Source organism: Sinohyriopsis cumingii, chromosome 4 (genome assembly GCF_028554795.1).
Source record: "Sinohyriopsis cumingii isolate HCF-2022 chromosome 4, ASM2855479v2, whole genome shotgun sequence".
Classification (NCBI taxonomy): domain Eukaryota; kingdom Metazoa; phylum Mollusca; class Bivalvia; order Unionida; family Unionidae; genus Sinohyriopsis; species Sinohyriopsis cumingii.
Window position 1 is genome coordinate 37,702,568 of NC_142964.1, and position 18,896 is coordinate 37,721,463.

General features: G+C 35.5%; 1 protein-coding gene across 3 annotated transcripts in view; it reads right to left on the reverse strand.

Moving 5' to 3' along the window:
• LOC149800940 (S phase cyclin A-associated protein in the endoplasmic reticulum-like) overlaps positions 1-18,896 on the reverse strand; it is a 115,963-nt gene that overhangs the window by 54,975 nt on the left and 42,092 nt on the right. For all 3 annotated transcript variants that reach the window (XM_089955008.1, XM_089955007.1, XM_089955009.1), the window contains 8 exons: positions 16,950-17,019; positions 15,535-15,661; positions 12,189-12,300; positions 11,095-11,235; positions 9,151-9,252; positions 5,274-5,470; positions 4,735-4,816; positions 3,239-3,397 (listed from right to left, as the gene is read on the reverse strand). In XM_089955008.1, the coding sequence (XP_089811134.1) occupies positions 3,239-3,397; positions 4,735-4,816; positions 5,274-5,470; positions 9,151-9,252; positions 11,095-11,235; positions 12,189-12,300; positions 15,535-15,661; positions 16,950-17,019 (990 nt within the window). The remainder of the gene's footprint in view (positions 1-3,238; positions 3,398-4,734; positions 4,817-5,273; positions 5,471-9,150; positions 9,253-11,094; positions 11,236-12,188; positions 12,301-15,534; positions 15,662-16,949; positions 17,020-18,896) is intronic.

An 18,896-nucleotide genomic window follows, 5' to 3' on the forward strand; every position in this document is an offset into this window, starting at 1 on the left:
TGAATAACTGATTCAGATTTCTTGCTGATAGCTGCCATGCATGTAGTTTTAAGATTTTCATTTAGTTTCAGATCCTGAATTGCCTGTTTCTGAGCTGGTAATTCAACAGGCCTGTCAAGGGCTGATGTCCTGAAATTAGCATTTCCAAGTGTGAAAGACTTTTTCTGCCAGTTTTTACACACCATCTGCAAAGCATCTCATTTGCTTAATTCATTTCCAGCCACGGTCAATTTTGCTTCCAGTCTGAATTGAAAGAGCACTTTATTTTCTTCTTGGCGTTAGATGGACCCTTAGTTTCATCGCTGCCATCTTTAAGCACATCATCACTAGTATCATCCGATATGGGATTAACCTGAGGAAGTGTCTGTTTGCTGTCATTGTGCCTATTCATAGAAACTTATGCACCCTGACTGTTATTAGAAGTGTTACTGCTAAAATAATGAAAAAATGTCAGAGTTTTAACTGATTTAGCGCTTTAAAACGTTGTCCCACCAAGCCAGCCTCTGTATCAAACATGCTCTTCTGACCTTTGTTATTAACCAATCAGAACTGAGCACATGACACACAGAAATATGCGACGTATTTAGAACTATACAAGTACAACATATTTACCGAGAGTGACAACTGGGAATTTTACAGCAAAAAAATAATAATAAAATAACATATTCTTAACAAAAAAATGCACACAATTCTTAGTTTTTGCACAATTTTGCCTGCATAGGATTAAAAATCTTGCAGGAAATTTTAAAACTGGGGGGAGGGGATTTTCATGATCGTGTGTCCTAGATGCAACCCTGTGCATAGGTTGAGTAATTCCACACATGAGGAAGCTGGTCATCACTAGCAAGCTGACTGACATCATGAAAACTACCCTTCCACATAGTTGCTCCTTCCAGAAATAAAAGACATGTTACCACAGCCTTCATTTCCAGAAGGTTAATACAAAGGGTTCTCACCTCTGGTCACAAGATGCTGCTGTCCATGGTGACATTGGGCAGCTGGTAGATACAGCAACGGTGTAAGACTAATCTACTGTTGCAGCTTTTCCCGAGGAATTCCTGCCATAAGCCATTTTTTGTCTCACCAATGATGCAGGAACAGCCTTACATTGGTCAACATCATAACTCAATGATCGAATCAACCAGTAAAGGAGCATAATTTAGCCAGTAGTGGTCAGCTGCAAAGGATGCATGAAAAGGCAACAGTGCAGGTTCAAGTCTGCTGCTACAATGAGCAAGTTGGGCAGGGGCAAAAGCTCTCATTGAGACACGCTCCCTGCTGGAAATTAACTACTAAGAAACACTTTATTTTCATGGGTTGCAAATTTCATGGTTTGGGTAAAATAAACATATTCATTGGTACTGAATTTCATGGATCTATCATTTATATATATATAAAAAACACAAATAGATGCAGCTGTCTCTGTAGAAGATTACACCGACATTCATTTCCATGCATTTGCAATCAAACTGGCTTAATCCTTACAAAAGTCATTTTAATTAAATTATTCACTGGGACTGTTTTGGATGTGGGAAGCTGCAGGTTCGAACAGCAGCCAAATCATACCAAAGGCCTCAAAAGTGGCATCAGCAGCTGCCTTGCTTGGCACTCAGCATTAAGTGGTTAGTGTTAGGAATGGTTGGCCCTGTGTCAGGATAATGTGACTGGGTGGGGCATGATGCTACATGTGTGTGACATGATGCCCCAGTGCTAGGCATCACTATAGACTGCCACACTGCAGACATCATAGCATTATGACTAAAACTGTTAAAGCTCCGTTAATAAAAACAAAAAAAAAACGAAACATACAAACATTCGAACATCTGGTATAAATGCAGAGATCATAAAGAAAATGTATTCCACATGTTGGAGCTAACACATTTAATACCACTGTTGTAATCTTAAGTAATCAGGTTTTCATGTGTTCTTAAAGACTGCAATCAAAGCATAAATTGTTCAACAATGAGCATTTAGTTGCAGTAAAGAGAAAGGCTGATGTCTAATTGAAAGGAAAATGGTATTATACCAATGTTTGTTCCAGCCGCATTTATGAATAAGTTGCAACTCCTAGATTAATCTGTGATCTTTTATGAGGAGGAACTCACAAATCATGATTTTATTTATGGCATTCAACACAGGTGATTGGTCAGTTAAATAAACTGGAGGACAGTGGAGATGTACATTTAAAATCAGGTCTTAGTTAACTTGGAAACATCTACCCTTAAGCCAACTCGTGCAAAGTGGCTTATTTGCACACACAACAAAGTAGCAATTCGGAAAGAACAGACTCAAATGGGGTTTGAGAAAGCTGAACTAATCTGCTGATTCTTTATTAAGCATTAAGGAATTAGCTGATATGTGCAAAAATGTATTCGTAATTGGGAGTCATATGTGACTTTGGAAATAGCAAAGAACACGGACAGTGAGTCAATCTGCATTTATTACTATACATAGGGTAAAGTCATTACAATCTAACATGAGTTTTCATGCTCATGAAATTCTGCATTTGAATCAGTTTCAATGTTATTCATCATTCATGTATTTATTCTAATGTATATTTCACATTCTCAGCACTATAGATAAAAGTGTAGCAGTGGTTATTAAAACAAAGAAAGAAACAGGTGATTCTTTTCCTTTGCATAAGATCGAGGGAAGGGGGGAAGCAGAGTAAATGTCAGCTCCATAGATATTTCATTGTGAAAATAAATTCATCGTTTAGTTCACCCGTAAAAACCAGGAAAATTGAAACCTCATGATTTTAAAGTGTTTGACAGTATGTGAGCTAGATAATCCACATAATGCAAGATAAACAAGGTCGTGATTGTTCAAGAATTACATATCCTGATTGATATAATGTTCTGGCGAGGATCCAATTATCTAAAAGGTCCAGCTGTGAGAGGTTTTCATGCCCTTCATTAACGATGAAATTGTCATGAGTTTTTGAGGAGTTCCTTCAAGTATGTGGCAAATGCTGCAGACAAGGTTGATCTGAACGGAGTGACGAAGCAGATGAGGTCTTTACAAACAGCCATAGGTTGATTCTGAAACCAAATGGGAGCTGATAAAACTGATACATAATTCCCTGAACCCAAACCAAAAGAACTTTCATAAAACTGATAGGGACATGAAAATATGGATCAATATGATCTAGGTTAAACGGCAACATTTAAGAAGATGATCTTTCTACAAAAATTATAAAATAATATATATTATTTCCAAATAAAAAAAGAGCATCTACCAAGGCATTACAAATAGTGCACATCTTCTGATGATCATAAGGTGTGATTTTTGGTGCCTCGTTGTGATCCTCTGTTGAGTGTCGCAACACGCTCATCTCAAAAGCTTTCTCTCTGATCTGCTGTAACATGTCCTGATAACGTTGTGTACTTTCATCCTGCTGTAAAACAAATAAATGGAAAACTTATGCTCGTGAAATTTGCTAGTCCAATTCAAATATATCTGCTGCCTCATTTTAACAAATGTTATACACTTCATAATTGTATCAAACTATAGCATTAATTGCATACATTTTTACCCCTAAGTTTTACAATGATATACAGCAAATCCTTCCTAAATGTATGTAAATTCATCAAAATACCAATGCAATTTCACTCTGGCACTGATTCTTTTACAAAATCTGACAATTCTCAGTCAAGCTATCTCATGGGAAGCAAATTGCTGATAGACAAATGGATGGATGGACTGAGAGATAAACAATGTGATTACTATAAAGGTGTGCCATCATCACTGAGTGGGACATTAATTAGACACTAAAATGTATGCATTAACAAAATTGTATACTCCTGTTCACTCTGTTACTAATAGTTAAGAGACCAATCAAAATGCTTAATTATATAATAACTGACAATACTTAATTGTCACAGTAAATGCCAATCACAATTTTCACTGATAAACATATTAACGGTCTACATAAGAAACAGTCTAAGTGCTATCCAACCAAAATGTTGACGTTAAAGAAAGAAAAGATGATAAGTATCATGTTTGCATTTAGTTGTATGTAAAAATGATTCCAGCATCTGTCAATCAGCGATTTCATTTGAGAGATTCTAATTTACCCTGACCAATTTGACTGGAAGTGGAGTATAAATCATGATGTAATGTGGTGGTCAGACAACAGCATGCCCGTCAGTTTAGAACACCAGATAGACAAAGGATAATTTCAAGCATTATAACTGTGACAAACATTTTCACTAAAAATTTTACAATACATGTATGAGTCTTGTTACTATAAATGGATCATATTTGCCAAAAATGCTGATTTTGAAGAAATAAATATGCTAATAAATAGGTGAAGTTTTCTGTCTTTTCTATAAGAGATCAACAAAGATGATACATGAAATGGACGACCACAAAGAAAGCAATTTTTTCAGTAAATTGTTTCTCCTAGAATACTTAAGGGGAGGTAATGGGCAAGAGTTATTGCCCTTTGTCTATATAATGTAAACTGGACAACCAAATTTACATCTTTGGAAGAATAAATTCGGGAGTTAGTATGGCTCATATTCCTAACATTAATGTATCAGGTAACATATTCAAAGGAGAAACAACTCAATCTGGCTGACACATTTTTTTGCATTGCTCACTCTTAGTAACAAATAATAATTTGAATATAAGATGTAACACATGGTATGATTTGCCTGTACCACAATTCTGCATAAAAGAATCATCAATGAACCTTTAATCTTTGTGGTCAAACAGTTGCAATATACTAACCTTCTGCTGGATCTTCTTCTGTAGTTCTTGAATGTGCTGTTCATGCTGAGCACTGAGAGCTGCTAATCGTTCTTCACGCTCTCTGCAGAAACAGAATGAAACTGCTGATCCTCAAGAATATTGTTAATTTATTATTGAAACTTCTGAGATAATAATTTTATTTCCAAGTGTCTTTGACTGGAACAGTGGGAAAAAACCCAAAACACAAACTACCATGATTCAAATTCTTTTCCCAGCTATTCATCCCTTTGCCTACTCTGTCAAATAACCTCTAGTCAACTTGGCCCTACTTTCAAGTTCGATAAAAAATTATCACTAATCATATACCCAGGTTTGAATTCTTTATCATAAACAAAGTAGAAGGTGCTTGACACCAGGTACACATGAATCCATGTACTAATAAATGAATACATACTTGAATCATCATGATCACTTAGTCCCTATATTTTCATCATAATCTCTGATACCTAAAAACCTGTAGCTAAGTACCTTAAAATATATCGCCTTGGCAATTTGCATGAAATGGTATCAAAATAAACCTTTCTTTTATCCTGAAAGCCTCCTGGCGTTCTTTCTCCTTTTCCTGCTGTTGCTGTTCTATCCGTGCATCTCGCTGTTTGCGCTTTTCCTGCATTTCTTGAAGTCGTGCAACCCTTTCAGCCTCTAAAGCCTTTCTCCGTTCTTCTACTGCTGCTTCTTTGGCTAACTTCTCCTCAAGCTTCCTCTGCCGCTCCTCCTGAAATATAAAATATTTTATGTTATCTTTGATGCTTTTACATTATTTTTAATACCATCAGTAATTTTAATGTAATGCATATAAAGAGGCTCATTATCAAAATACATGAGTTCATCAAAGGGGACTGATGCTCTACTGGGCAAAAAGAATTCCCAGGAATTCAAGATAAGAACATTTTTTTTTTCCTTTTAACTGTTGAGTGTTGAAGCCATCCTGGATACTCTTCAACAATAATAAGATTTTATAATTAGCTGCTGTGGTGGACAGAGTGGATGTCAGGTTGGCACCATTTTCATTCAAGACCAGGTAGGCATCATTAGAAGTCTTTTGGTGAAAACCCCATGTCAATACAACCATCCAATCAGAGGTAGTAGTGACAAGAAGATATTTAAGATAGTCATTGTGGGAGCCATAATGGATGAACAATCTGCACAGTTTTCACCATGGTGGCCATCAGATCAGTACCATTTTAATTTCGGATCAACAAAACATAAAAAGTCTTCTTATGAAATCCCCATACTCTTATATCTTTCCATTTTGGAGGAGTAAAACTAACATTATTTTCAAGATGGCTACCCTGACGGCCATACTGGATATCAGAGGTTCACTACTTGTATTCGGGACCAACTTGACATCATAAGAAGTCTTTTAGTGAAAACACCATTTTGATATGAAAAGAAGTAGTGATAAGGATACTTTTAAGACAGCCACTAAGGTGAACATACTGTATGTGTGAGTGATAATGTTTTCATGTAAGACCAACTAGATATCAGTCTTTTAGTAAAAATATCCGTGTCTATGAAATTATCCACTGAGGAGTAATAGAGGTAACAAGATTCTCAAGATGGCACCAGCTGCAGCCATACTGGATGTACAAGTGGCATCTTTTTTGTTTAGGACAATCGGGACATCATAAGATATTTTCTGGTGAAAATCACATTTTAACATGAGCTTTTGCTCAAAAGAAGTTGCGATAACAAGATTTTCAAGATGGCTGCTGTGTTAAATCTGCAGATAATAATCTATGAACTTATTTTCATATTTTGCAATGATTCAGTGTGCAAGAAACCAAAGTTTAGAGTAAAATATGTTTCTTTGATAATTATTCCTCATTCATAATACAGAACATCTACTACATTACAAATCTAGCTCTTCCAAACTTAAAAAGAGATGTTAACCTTTCTCTTGGTTTGTTTTAGCAAAAATTGAGCCAAGAAGTTGTCTGCTTGCTGAAATGAAAGTAAGATGAGACTGTTGCCAAATCCCATCAATAGTCATTTACAACTGGAGACTGTTGCCTAATCCCAATAGTCATTTATGAGACTGTTGCCAAATCCCATCAATAGTCATTTACAACAGGAGACTGTTGCCTAATCCCAATAGTCATTTATGAGACTGTTGCCAAATCCCAACAATAGTCATTTACAACTGGAGACTGTTGCCAAATCCCAATAGTCATTTATGAGACTTGCCAAATCTCATCAATAGTCATTTACAACTGGAGCAGAAGTGCAATGATCTTCCAGGGATATAACTGCATGGAGGGAGTGGGAGGAAGTGTCTGTGTTATTACATAGTAAAAAGTATTAGCAAAGGAATATTTTACTCCAAAACTTGGTTTCTTCTTCAGATACACTACATAATCATAACATGTGAAGGAAATGGATGAATGGTGGGAGTTTCATCCCCCTACCATCATGTTGTGCCTGGCTCTGGTTTCCTACCATGTGTAAAACAACTTTGAGTTTCATGTGAAATAGGTCAATTGACAGAACATCTCAATGAATGGAAACATTTTCACTTCTGCAAATCCAGTGGAAGTAGAGTAAACTGAGAGAACCATGACCAGAATTGGCATGGCTGAGTGCTGAATGTTGTCTGCATCTTAAATCTAGAATTGGGTTTACTCTGAAGAAAGGTCACTGTACTGTCATGGTGGACATAGGTTGAGATTGTGCTGGAGCCGAGTAAATAAAGACTGGGGCCAGTTGATGGTGCTGAAGTCTGGTACATCAGCACCTGGGTCTGCATGTGGTGAAAGATTGTTTAGGAATGGTCCAAGTGGACCACCATTCCATACCAGCATTAGCCCAGTAGTCTGTTCAGCGCTGATACACAATGGTTGTGGCACTGCTGGCCTTGGTGGAGCTGTAACTGTGTGGGAGGCCCATTATCACAAGGGTTGCAAACTTTTTTTTAACTGGCAATCATTCTGCTTGGAATAACTCAAACAAGAATTAAGTGATACAGGTGGTACCATTGACAATGCAGATGGCATCCATATCATTGTGGGAGCATTTCCTGGCTCTCTCCTTTGATTATTTGGCTTGTACAATAATCCATCCCTCTTGTGATCAGTGTGAACCAATGCCACCAGTAAGGCTAAAAAGACATTCCACACTGCTCATACAGTTTGAGCAGTTATCTTCAGCTAAGTTCAAGTTTCTTACACACCACACATTTAATCCTACTGACTGATGCCGATATCTGTAATTAGGACAATCAAAACAAGAGCAATAACAGGTAAAGATCTGTCAAGTGCAGCGCTAAGCTTAGAGGACAGAATGAAAAGATAAATACAAAAGAAAATTGCAGAAATTACCTTATTACTAAGATTACATGATCATTTACTTCCTAATGATTACAAAAAAGGTTGAGTACTGTAATGAATTGTAAGTATTACAAACCTTCGGGCAGGCAATTAAGATGATGCTGATTAGTTTAGCATACAATGAAGTAAGACAAATGAAGTGCAAATATTCATCAACAAAAGAAAACGAGCAAAAGTGACCATGAAAACAAGAGGAAAATACTTCACTGTGACAAAAAAACTAAAAAGGATCGTTCAAACTGGTAAAAAGGCACAAAATGGGATGTTTCTTTGACATCTCTTGTAAAGTATGTTGACTTGACATGAACTTAAGTAGTTATTGGCAAATGAAAGGATCTGGAACCAATTACTCTATCAAGGGGAAGACCACCTTCATCTGTCTATTGTCTCCGCACAACTGTTTTGCATTTTTATTGCTAAAACAAGCCAAACGATGGGGTTAATGTCCTCATCAACTTGGGAGGTTGCGTATTTTCTCCAATGTAACATGATCGGGTAATATATTTGAGGAAGAAACCATTTTTTTTTGGTCCGCAAAGTTCTCAGGATGAACAGATTCCATTGTATTTAAAAGTTCCTAAATTCATAATACCTTTCTACATATACAAAGTTTCATTTTACAGCAATTTATGTTACTATCTCTGTAGGTATTATTTAAATTAACATTGTTGCTCCAGGTATCAACAAAAGAAATTTTCAATTCTATAAAGACAATACAAGTTAATGAATACTGTTACGGGTACTTATTCAAGTAATATATACTTTGCTTCTGCATAGACTTTTGGTAATACAGGTGCTTGGTGCTGAAATTCAAATAAAATACAAAAATCAGCATTTCAAATGCCAGTGCCCTTCCCAGTGATTTCACAAACACAAGTATTCTTACAGTGTATGGCAGTATTTAAGGCATTATTTGACAAAAAGACATTTAATCTATAAATAGAATATGAGTAATGGAGGTAACTGACACTGAGTCTAATTACTATTTTCAATGTCTGAGTCTTCAAATATTTTAGCCCCAAAATGTTAAGTTTAAATTAGCCCTCACTAAATTAGAATCTAAGAATACCTGCATATCTTGGAGCCTTGCCTCTGATTCCTGATGTTTGGACATGATGTCATGGCGTTTGTTCTGAGCCTCAAGTGTGTTAATGAAAGCAATCTCATTTGCCTGGAACGAAAGTATTTAAGATTTTTATGAAATTAAACATTTATAACCTACCATGTACTAAAAAAAAACCACCAAACAATGATTTAGTACAATCCCTATTGTATGGCCTAACAAGGACAGAGCTTGAATATCATGTCAACGACCTAAACATTGTTGCAAAACATGCTTCTTGATCCCTTCGTCAAAAGGTTGAGTGAGCATGTTAAAACATGAACTGTTTTAGCTTTATCATGACTTGGCCAATGTATCGAAATATTATAAAGAAAATTCAGAATGGGGTTTATGGAATATAACCTTAATGCAAATTTTCTGACTGCAACCGTGATCCAAGGTCAAAGGGGGAGCAAGTACTTGACAGAATGAACTGCTACTGTTTTATGATGATTCATCCCCAATTCAAAAAAAAGCCATCAAGGGGTTAAGGAATAAAAGCAAATGAAAGCCTTTAACTTAATAAAATTTTCCTTCTGGCCTTATTTTCTCAGATCTTTTCCCCATTATATGTAGCATGAATGAGCATGTCACAAAATTAACTGTCTTAGCTTCATAGTGGTTCATCCCAAGTAAGAAGAAACCCCATCAAAGGGTCTAGGATATATAAGCAAATGAAAACCTTTAACCAAAACCTTAAGAAGCATTTTCTCAAGGACCTGTGGCAGACTAGAACTTCTTCAACTGCTTGATCATAAATATGTTTTTAAAACAGTTCAGGCTTATTTCTTGCCCGCTGGTTGATCTTGGTGACTAAAATTTTTGACAAATTTTCTGCACCTAAGGAGGCCCTAAAGTTTGTCTTATTTTTCCTCACAAGAGAAAATACCTTTTCACTGCCACTGTTGCTGTGAGGAATGCACAGTAGCTGCAGCACTTTTGGTTCTTCTACAGGAAAATTTGGAAGTGATCTTTGAGTCCGGGAACATTTGTCGGAACAAATGTTTAGCATGGTCTCCAGCTGATAAAGGTAGATCGTGTTCAACAAGAAAACTCACAAATAATGCTTCAGCGTTGGTAGCTTGCAGGTCTTCCATTGATGGCTTAAAATATTCCTAAGCTGAAATCTGCTAATTCTTAATTTTCCCAACTTCTACGTGTTTTTTGCAACCGATGTGCTTCCTCGCAACGTCTCTGCAACCATGCTAATACTAAAACTTGTGGCACACTGTGTGCAAAAAGCATGATGTGTATCAATCTTTAATGGCATAATACATGGAAATTTTTTGGTATATTCCAAATTAAACTTCACTTTTTGAGCAATACATTTCTTGTTGAAGCCATTTTCAAGATCTTACATGCGATGCCAAACGGTAATTCAAATCAGTGTTGGTGACGCATGCACAGAGCAAATTTCCAGTTAGGCCCCATTTTCTCTCAAAGGTATTTGTAAAACTACTCTTATACATATAGATTAAAATAGGCTAAATGCCTGCTACCAGACCAACTGTACCAAACAGCTATAGTTCCACTAATATCGCGACCAGCAGAACCAGACCTGCCAATATCATGACTAGCGCTTAACGGGAAATCAGTTATTTTATTAAAGATTTAAAATAATTGAGAAGTGGAGAATTCGTGAATTTTTTGCTTGCGGCATGAATTCGTGAATCGCTGAAAAAGTCGTGAAATTCACGTCAAAATCGTGAGGGTTGGCAGCTATGCTAATGAATTACTGACAATGATGCTGCTGATGTAAAAAAAAAAAAAAAATATGCCTTGCATCCACTAATGTGAGCTTCTTAAAAGAATCCCAGTGGAATGAAAATTAATTTTTGGGGAAGCTTTAGAATCTAAAGAATTGTTTTAAGGTCAGAGTGTTTGTTGTTCTTGGCTCCAGAGCTGCCTCACCTTGGCCTCTTCATCATGTGCTTTTTGTGCTTTAGCCTTCAGCTGCAGCTGACGTTTTTCTTCTGCCCTCAGCATCTTCATTTCCATCGTCTCTTTCTTCTGTCTCATCAACTCTTCCTTCAGTGCTCGCACCTCCTCTACCTGTAATTACGAACCAGATCTTTACATACAATCAGATTTGATGGATCTCCAATTCTGAAATCCCATAACAAAGATTTTCAGAGTTTTGTTAATTATCATAAAATAATGCATTATCTTTCATTAGTTTTCAAATGGCAAACACATTTTTATAATAAAATGAACAAGAAGACCCCTTGGCTATATCCAATAAGCAGGTTTTTATGCATTTTATGTATGTTGTGCAACACATTCCAACAAGTTCTATAACATACTCTCAGACAGGTTTAAACCAGTCATGGTTTCGGTTCTGATATGAAGGTGATTGGAAAAGATGGAGGAAACCATAAAACAAGGATGTGCACCATACTTAATGTTGCTCATGACAAACCAAAGAAATGATTCTTGAATCAAAGAAATGCAAAGCCAGCAACAACAACTTCACTGTTCAGAGAAATACTCACACCAATTAATATGTGGATAACATGGCCATTAAAAATGGTAATAAACAACTGTAACATTTACACAATGTAACTTTTAGGTCAAAATATAGAGTAAAAAGGATAGTAATGTCAAAATAGCGCCTTAATAATATGACATATTGCTAGAAAATATTAAAAACTAAACATGACCTTGATATTAATGATAATTTGTTTAAATAAATTCAAACCATCAAAACATACATCATGTTATGATATACAGACACCAATTACAATAATGAAACCTGACATTACAAATGAGGGTGTCTTCATAAACAATCCTGGATCGAAAATACATTTTTATGGATGAGCATTTTGGCATAAAATTTGCTCCAATGAAGGATTTTTATGGAAGTAAAACCACTCTGACTAGAATTTTATTATAATACAGAAAATTTTAAGAGTTTTTTAAAATTTCATGAAAATCTTAATTTGCCGGTAATAAATTTCCAGACTTCTTCAGCTCATGGTAAACAAAAACCATCGTATTAACCACACCTTCTTTGACAAATCCCTCAGTCTCTCTGCCTTCCCTTGTAACAGTCTCTCTCTTTGCTCTTGAGCCTTGGCTTGTTTTTCTTCATGTCTCTTCAATGACTCTGTTGGTGATCTGTTAAACAAAAGGGTGAGAGTGAGAATGAACCAAATCCTTTTTTCCCCGACTACAACCCGAGACATGAGCTACATTACACTTGTTGAAGTCCACGCCAGCAGGTGATTCAAGCAAAATAATCAATATAAATCTCCTAAATTCACTCAAACATAAAGGGAAGTTAATGTCACCTTCATCTGTCCTTGATCTGGTGCCTTCCCTCCCCTTCTTGGAATTCTGTAGCATTCTATTATCATAATTAGTTATAATCAACAGCTTAATGTTTTGCAAGCAATGACTGCTTTGCATTAGCAAAATGGCTTGCATATCTTCAATCACATTTTGTGCAACTAGATTCCTGTCTGAAAATGACCTGTAAGCCTCTAAGAATTTGGTGAAAGTTGGGAGTTCTAATTCATGATGTTTATATACAAATGGACATTAGAAGACTGAATTGTTGATGAAGATTGAGCTAACAACTAAAACCTCATCATATAAATTTGTGTGAGTACCATAACATGTTCACTTTCACAGCAATTCACTAAAAACTGCAAGAGTACATACCTTCACAAAATTCTGAGATTCAATGCATCCAGCTAAAGGTAAACAAGGGCAGCAACTCTTACAAAGATTTGTTGATATGTGCATCTTAAGACGAGGACCATAATGTGTGCCAGGTTTCACAGAAATCAGTTAAAAAGAAAAACTGCAGGAATATCTCTGCTAACAAAATTGTGTCATACACTGCATTAAGGGACAAAACAAAACAAAATGGGCAATAACTCTACCAAACATTGTGGGAACAAAGTGGTTTGTTCATATATGCATCTTCAGGTCATAACCATGATATTTACCGAGAGTAATTGCAACCCATAAAGACCTACGGAACTTGTTAGACCATTGAGATTGTATTAAACACTGAATAATACTTATGACTCGCTGTGACATGAGGTAGTACCCTTTTCCTCAGCCTGTGACATCATCACAGTTCAAAATAGACCCAAGCAGGTGGTATTAGAGAAAAGACAAAGGATTATCTTCACACTGACATCAAGCAATGACGACATTCTATGCACATTAAAAACATACATAAAAAATAAACGCGATCATGAGACACGATATTCTTTACTAAAAACATCAGCAGATGCAAGGCCAGAATTTTTGTCTGGATTTTAGACTTCCTATTATTAAATCTAAAGCAGACCCGACCAAAACTTGACGCAGAAAAACAAAACTTTGTGAAACATGGGTATCTCTGTGATCTGGAGTAAAAGAGAACAAGCTGACAAAAATCATGGGTACAATATGCAAAATATAATTTTCAGCCATTTGTTCATGATCAGACCTATTAACCAATCCAAAACAACCTCTCTTACATATATAAGCAACTTGACAGGAAAAACCTTCTGAATCAGATGCACCTGGATTACATTGGAAATAACAAGAAAACTGTCTTTTCTACACATTTTATTCAAACATGAGAAAATGCTTCTGGCCTTAATGAGTCAAGCTACAAGGGGGGAAAACTCTATATAAAAAAATGAAAATGCAGTGATTTATGAATATGTACATCCTTAGGTCATGAATATAACATTTACCAAGTTTTGTGGAAATCTATCAAAAACTGCATGACTTCCTGTGATAATGAGCGTCATATACTGCTACAAGACAAAAGACAAAAAGGGCAGTAACTCTAACAAACATTAATGGAGCAAAGTGATTTGCTGAAATGTGCATCTGCAAGTGAGGACTGTGATATTTACGCATGTCAATCCATTACAAACTGGGGTACTAGCTGCATTAACTGATGCAGCAAAGACATATGAACAGACACATGCACTGTCTCTCTCTCCCCCTCTCCCTCTCTCTCTTTAAAAATAAAAATAAACCAACATGCACAATTAACAAACAAATGCATTCTCCATTCAAAGAATAATTTTATTAGTTCATTTATTTATATATTTAAAGCCATACTTTTAACAGTCTCCTTATAATTCTTTTGTAGCAATATTACAGACCAACACAGTACATATAAGCAAATACAAAAAGACAATTAAATCTTTTTAACCAAATGGCACTTAATTTACTGCCTGTCATAAAATGTATACTATCATTGGTTTCGTTGTACTTCGTCCTAGAACACATCTATCCAAAAATCAAAAAGGCTAATGATTAATCTTCTTTCAAATAAGTTACACTTGAACTTTAAGATCTTTCTTTCATTGCTGCAAGTTAAAAACCAACAAAATCTGCAATGACCCCCTAACGTTGTACTCCAAATAATGCATTTGTCTCAGCAAGTTTACTGATTTCTTTGATGTGAAAGAATGTCTTGGGTGATAATGTATTCTCCAGTTATATTGGGTCAAACAAGGGCTGATTTTTTAAAATTCTTAAACACTGTCACGAAAGGATTATTCACTTTTGCAGTCTTCACAATCATGCAATCAGAAGTCACGCAGGTAATCCTAATGGATGTGCCATATTCCAGTCAAGGGAATTATTTTCTCCCTTTTTCATTAAAGTTAGATCCACAGTTACTCTTTTGTGTTCTGTTTCTTTCACTTTCTTCGCTAATGATTCTTAGTCCAAGTCGTTTTAATCTGGTGATCACTTTCTAGTGCAACAAGCATTGACATTAAACATCTGGATGACGTCTTGATGAGCCTGATGGAGATCATGTAAGTGAGATTAGGGGAAGCTACTCCATCATAACGTTGCCTATGCTAGTCTGGTACTCTGTTTCATATGCTCCCTGCGCTGCACTCCGCTATACGAATAGCAGAGTGCAACGCAGGGAGCATACAGAGCAGGAAACCAGTGCAATCCACCTTCATCTGTTGCCTCTGAGGGAACAAAATATTCCTTAGTTCCATTCTTGTACAATCAAAATGGGAAGTAACTTGTACAAGTAGTTTCTATGATTACATTACTTAATTGCAAAAAAACAACTGGACCAAACTAGAATTCAAGATTCTTCCAGAAAATTTTCACGATTAAAATATTTAATATGCTTTACTGATACAAGACTTTTGATTAATAAAGTCTTTACAAATATGTAAGTTTATTGTTTCAGCACTTGGTCGATACAATTTACTTGTAAGAAAGGATCTATGTGATAGATAAATAAGGTATATAATGAACTAAGGGGTATGAACAAATATTTACTAATGTTATGATAAACCACAATAATATTGTCAAATTTTTAAAGTATAATAATGGAGAAAGAGTGCTTAAAAAACTAAGATATACTTTGTTGGTCTTCTTCTTGAGGGAGATGAAAGTTTTTCGTGCATGTGAACCCCATGTCCTGGTGTTCTTACATCCGCTTCTTCAACCATCTCTCCCCAGTCTTTCTTCTCACCTGCTGCTTCTTCAGCTGAAAGTGAAAATAATAAAAAAAATATAAGGTAGTCCGCTTTTGTGAAATCAGTGTTTGCTGTGCATCTTGAAATGGCAAGATCATTACGTTATGATATCACTGATATGATATCACTTCTTACTTAGGTATATCATAGTGCTATGAGCTCTGGCTGAAACTGGGTTCAGTCTGCTGTCTCTTATTAAATAATGAAAAAGAAAAATTTCCATACAATTCTGATAATCACAATGACAGTGCTATGAAAGAAGATAAAGCCAATGAAAGGTAAACAAGACCTCTATAAATCATTTCTGTTGCTGAAAATCACTGTGATCTCAATTGTTATACTGAAAGAAAATTCACTCACCAACACACCCTTTCTTTGCGTATTTAATAAGGAGTCAATGATCTTCAGCCTGTGCAAATTTTATGAATTTATAAATATCCATTCAGGTATTATTTTATTGGCAATTAGTAACAGAGTACTTTTTTATGAATACATCACAATGTAATGACTCTTACTTGGAGATGCAAGAAATGCACACCAATCTGTTTATTTTTAAGTGATTATGAATTTGTCGGACAATTAGCTAGGTAAAAATATAAATTATCAAAAAAGTTAAATGCTCCTAAATTTCACAGTTATCCTTAATCACATAATGGTAACATTTATGAGCTTCACATCATAAAAACACTGAAACCTACTGAAAATGAAACCACACTAAATAAAACTGCTTTGAAAACAAATCATGATTCAGGTACCAACTTTGTATTCTTTAATTTTAATTAATTTTAACTCAGCAAAAGATAAACTTGGTCCCATATGTCAGTTTCATAATAAAATGAACCCAATAAAAATGAATATTGGTAGCATCAGAACGTCTGGACAACACATGGTTTTTAAACGGCCTAAAGCAATGCAAGATAAAATAAAAACCGACAGAGTAACAAATACAGATGAAACAAAATCCTAATTATCACAAAAATATATAGTTTAAAAACTGACAAGCTAATCATGTTTTCTCAAATAAGAATTTACTACAATGTAAGAGAGCGCCTGATCAAGTCTCATTTTTAGGTAGAGTCTGGAAACTAAAAATGCCTGAAAGATAAAGATTTTAGTCTGATAGGTTTCAATGTATAACACAACACCAAGAAATATTAAGAATATCCCAAACTTTTGTTTACAAGACATAAAAGTCATGAAACTTATTGAATAAGTCCTTCAGTCCAAGCACAATATTGCAAACAAGTTCAATAAATTTCAGATCTAATGCAAGTAATTAAAAACAGAAGTCCCACATACCATCATACTCAGCAACCATGGCATCCCAATCCAGAACCTGCTGAGAGGCGTCTAGACTTCCCACTGTATTCTGAAAAGCATAGTAGACATAATATAAGACTTTGCTTAGAGAGGCCATTTTTATCAGAAGTTGTTTCTCAAAGAATACTTACGTGATCACATTAATGTTAGGAATAAACTTCCTCTACCTCCCAAATTCAGATGAAAGAAACATCTCTTATGTATCCATATACAATACAGACTATACAAATAGTAGCCATGGGAAATCATCCATTATACTATTGTAATTATCTCCCTTTGTCATTGCTATGTGGTTACCCATATACAACATGTTCTTCATTTAAAGTGTGAGAAATATATCAATGAGGACCCTCACATTTGTGAGGAGGTGTGGGAGGGCTGAATCATAATGTAATCAGATAAGTTTTCTTTGAGGAACATAATTTACAATTAAAAAAATTCTCTGTTAAATACATTATCCAATCACATTAATAGTACGAGAAGAGATAAGATGTGAAAATGCATCAGTATATAACCACAGCCTGGATCAACCTTCTAATGATATTGTGTGTGGTCCTCATGTGCAGTATTAATCCACTCTCCTAATGAGAGGCAAAACAACCAAGGGATAGTAACTAGCAACATTTTCGCCATGGTGCCTAAGATACAAAAAAAGGAGAAATGTATGGTGTTTCCTTACTGGAGAAAGTTTCCATGTGAATCAGCTTTAAATAAATACCCATGACCAGGATGTGCTGGCCTCAAGGTCTGGTGGATGTATGGGAAATTGCCACTGGACCCAATAAAATTCAGTTTTTGTCTCTGCAAGCCTAAGTCACAAATTTAAAAACTATATAAAGTTAACCGTGAGTGTCAGTTGACAACTTCAATAATGTCTCAAATCAAGCTGTTGCATCTGAGATTCCATTTGGGGAGTAATGTAAGTATTTAGGACTGGTTCAGATCCAAGTTTGCTAACAAGTCAGATAAATCCCTGTCCCATGATGCTTGAAGGCACTGGAAATCATTGTAGCTTTCAGCAGTAATTTATGCTCATTTCTTCTCCTAGAAGAGCCAGAGAAAGGAAATGGCCACCTACATAACTGAAGCTCACAGGAAGACAATGAAACAGTCCAAACACGAGCATGTAATGATGCATTACTTTCCCTGATATACCAGTACATCTTAAAAGAGAGGACTTTCCACAAATGAGGAACTGATAAGGGCCAGGTGTGAAGGAGTCCTCTTTCGTGACAGGGGCAGAAAACCTGTGATCTCAGCTGTTTCAGCAGGTTGAGAACTGTCTTGATCTTCATGATAACATCTATCACTATACTTAATAGACTACTAACCTGTCTTACCTAAAATGAACAACAGATCATCCACTGTCTATTTTTCTGGGTCCAGTACTTGCAACACAAAGTTGTGCAACTTGTGATTGCACATGGTCACAAGATCAATTAATTTTCTGCAAGGGTGTTGCAGGTTAAACTTGTACACTGTTATACTTTTACTAGTTCACCCCCTATAATAATGAAAACATTTGCAAAGAAATTTAATGCCAGTTACACCCAAAATATCTTGCAGAAAATTACACACACATCCATTTGCAAAAATGCCCAATTTGTACAGGAATTTTAATGTCTACTGTTGACTGCTATTAATTATACTTGTAACTGAAACTTAAATTCACTTACCTGCTCAAATTAAATGGGCTCTTATGTTGTCATGGCTTGTAGTTATCATTTATAAATTGATTAAGTATTGTTTTAAAATGGAAGAGAAACTTATTAAACCCATTAAGTCACTATTTTGTTCCTATAATAACAAAGAAAATTGATTAAGTGATGCAATCACTAAAAAAATGTCCACACTAATCACAAATTAAACCACATAACATGTAGCTTACAAAAATGTACAGAAATTCAACAATATCTCTTACATAGA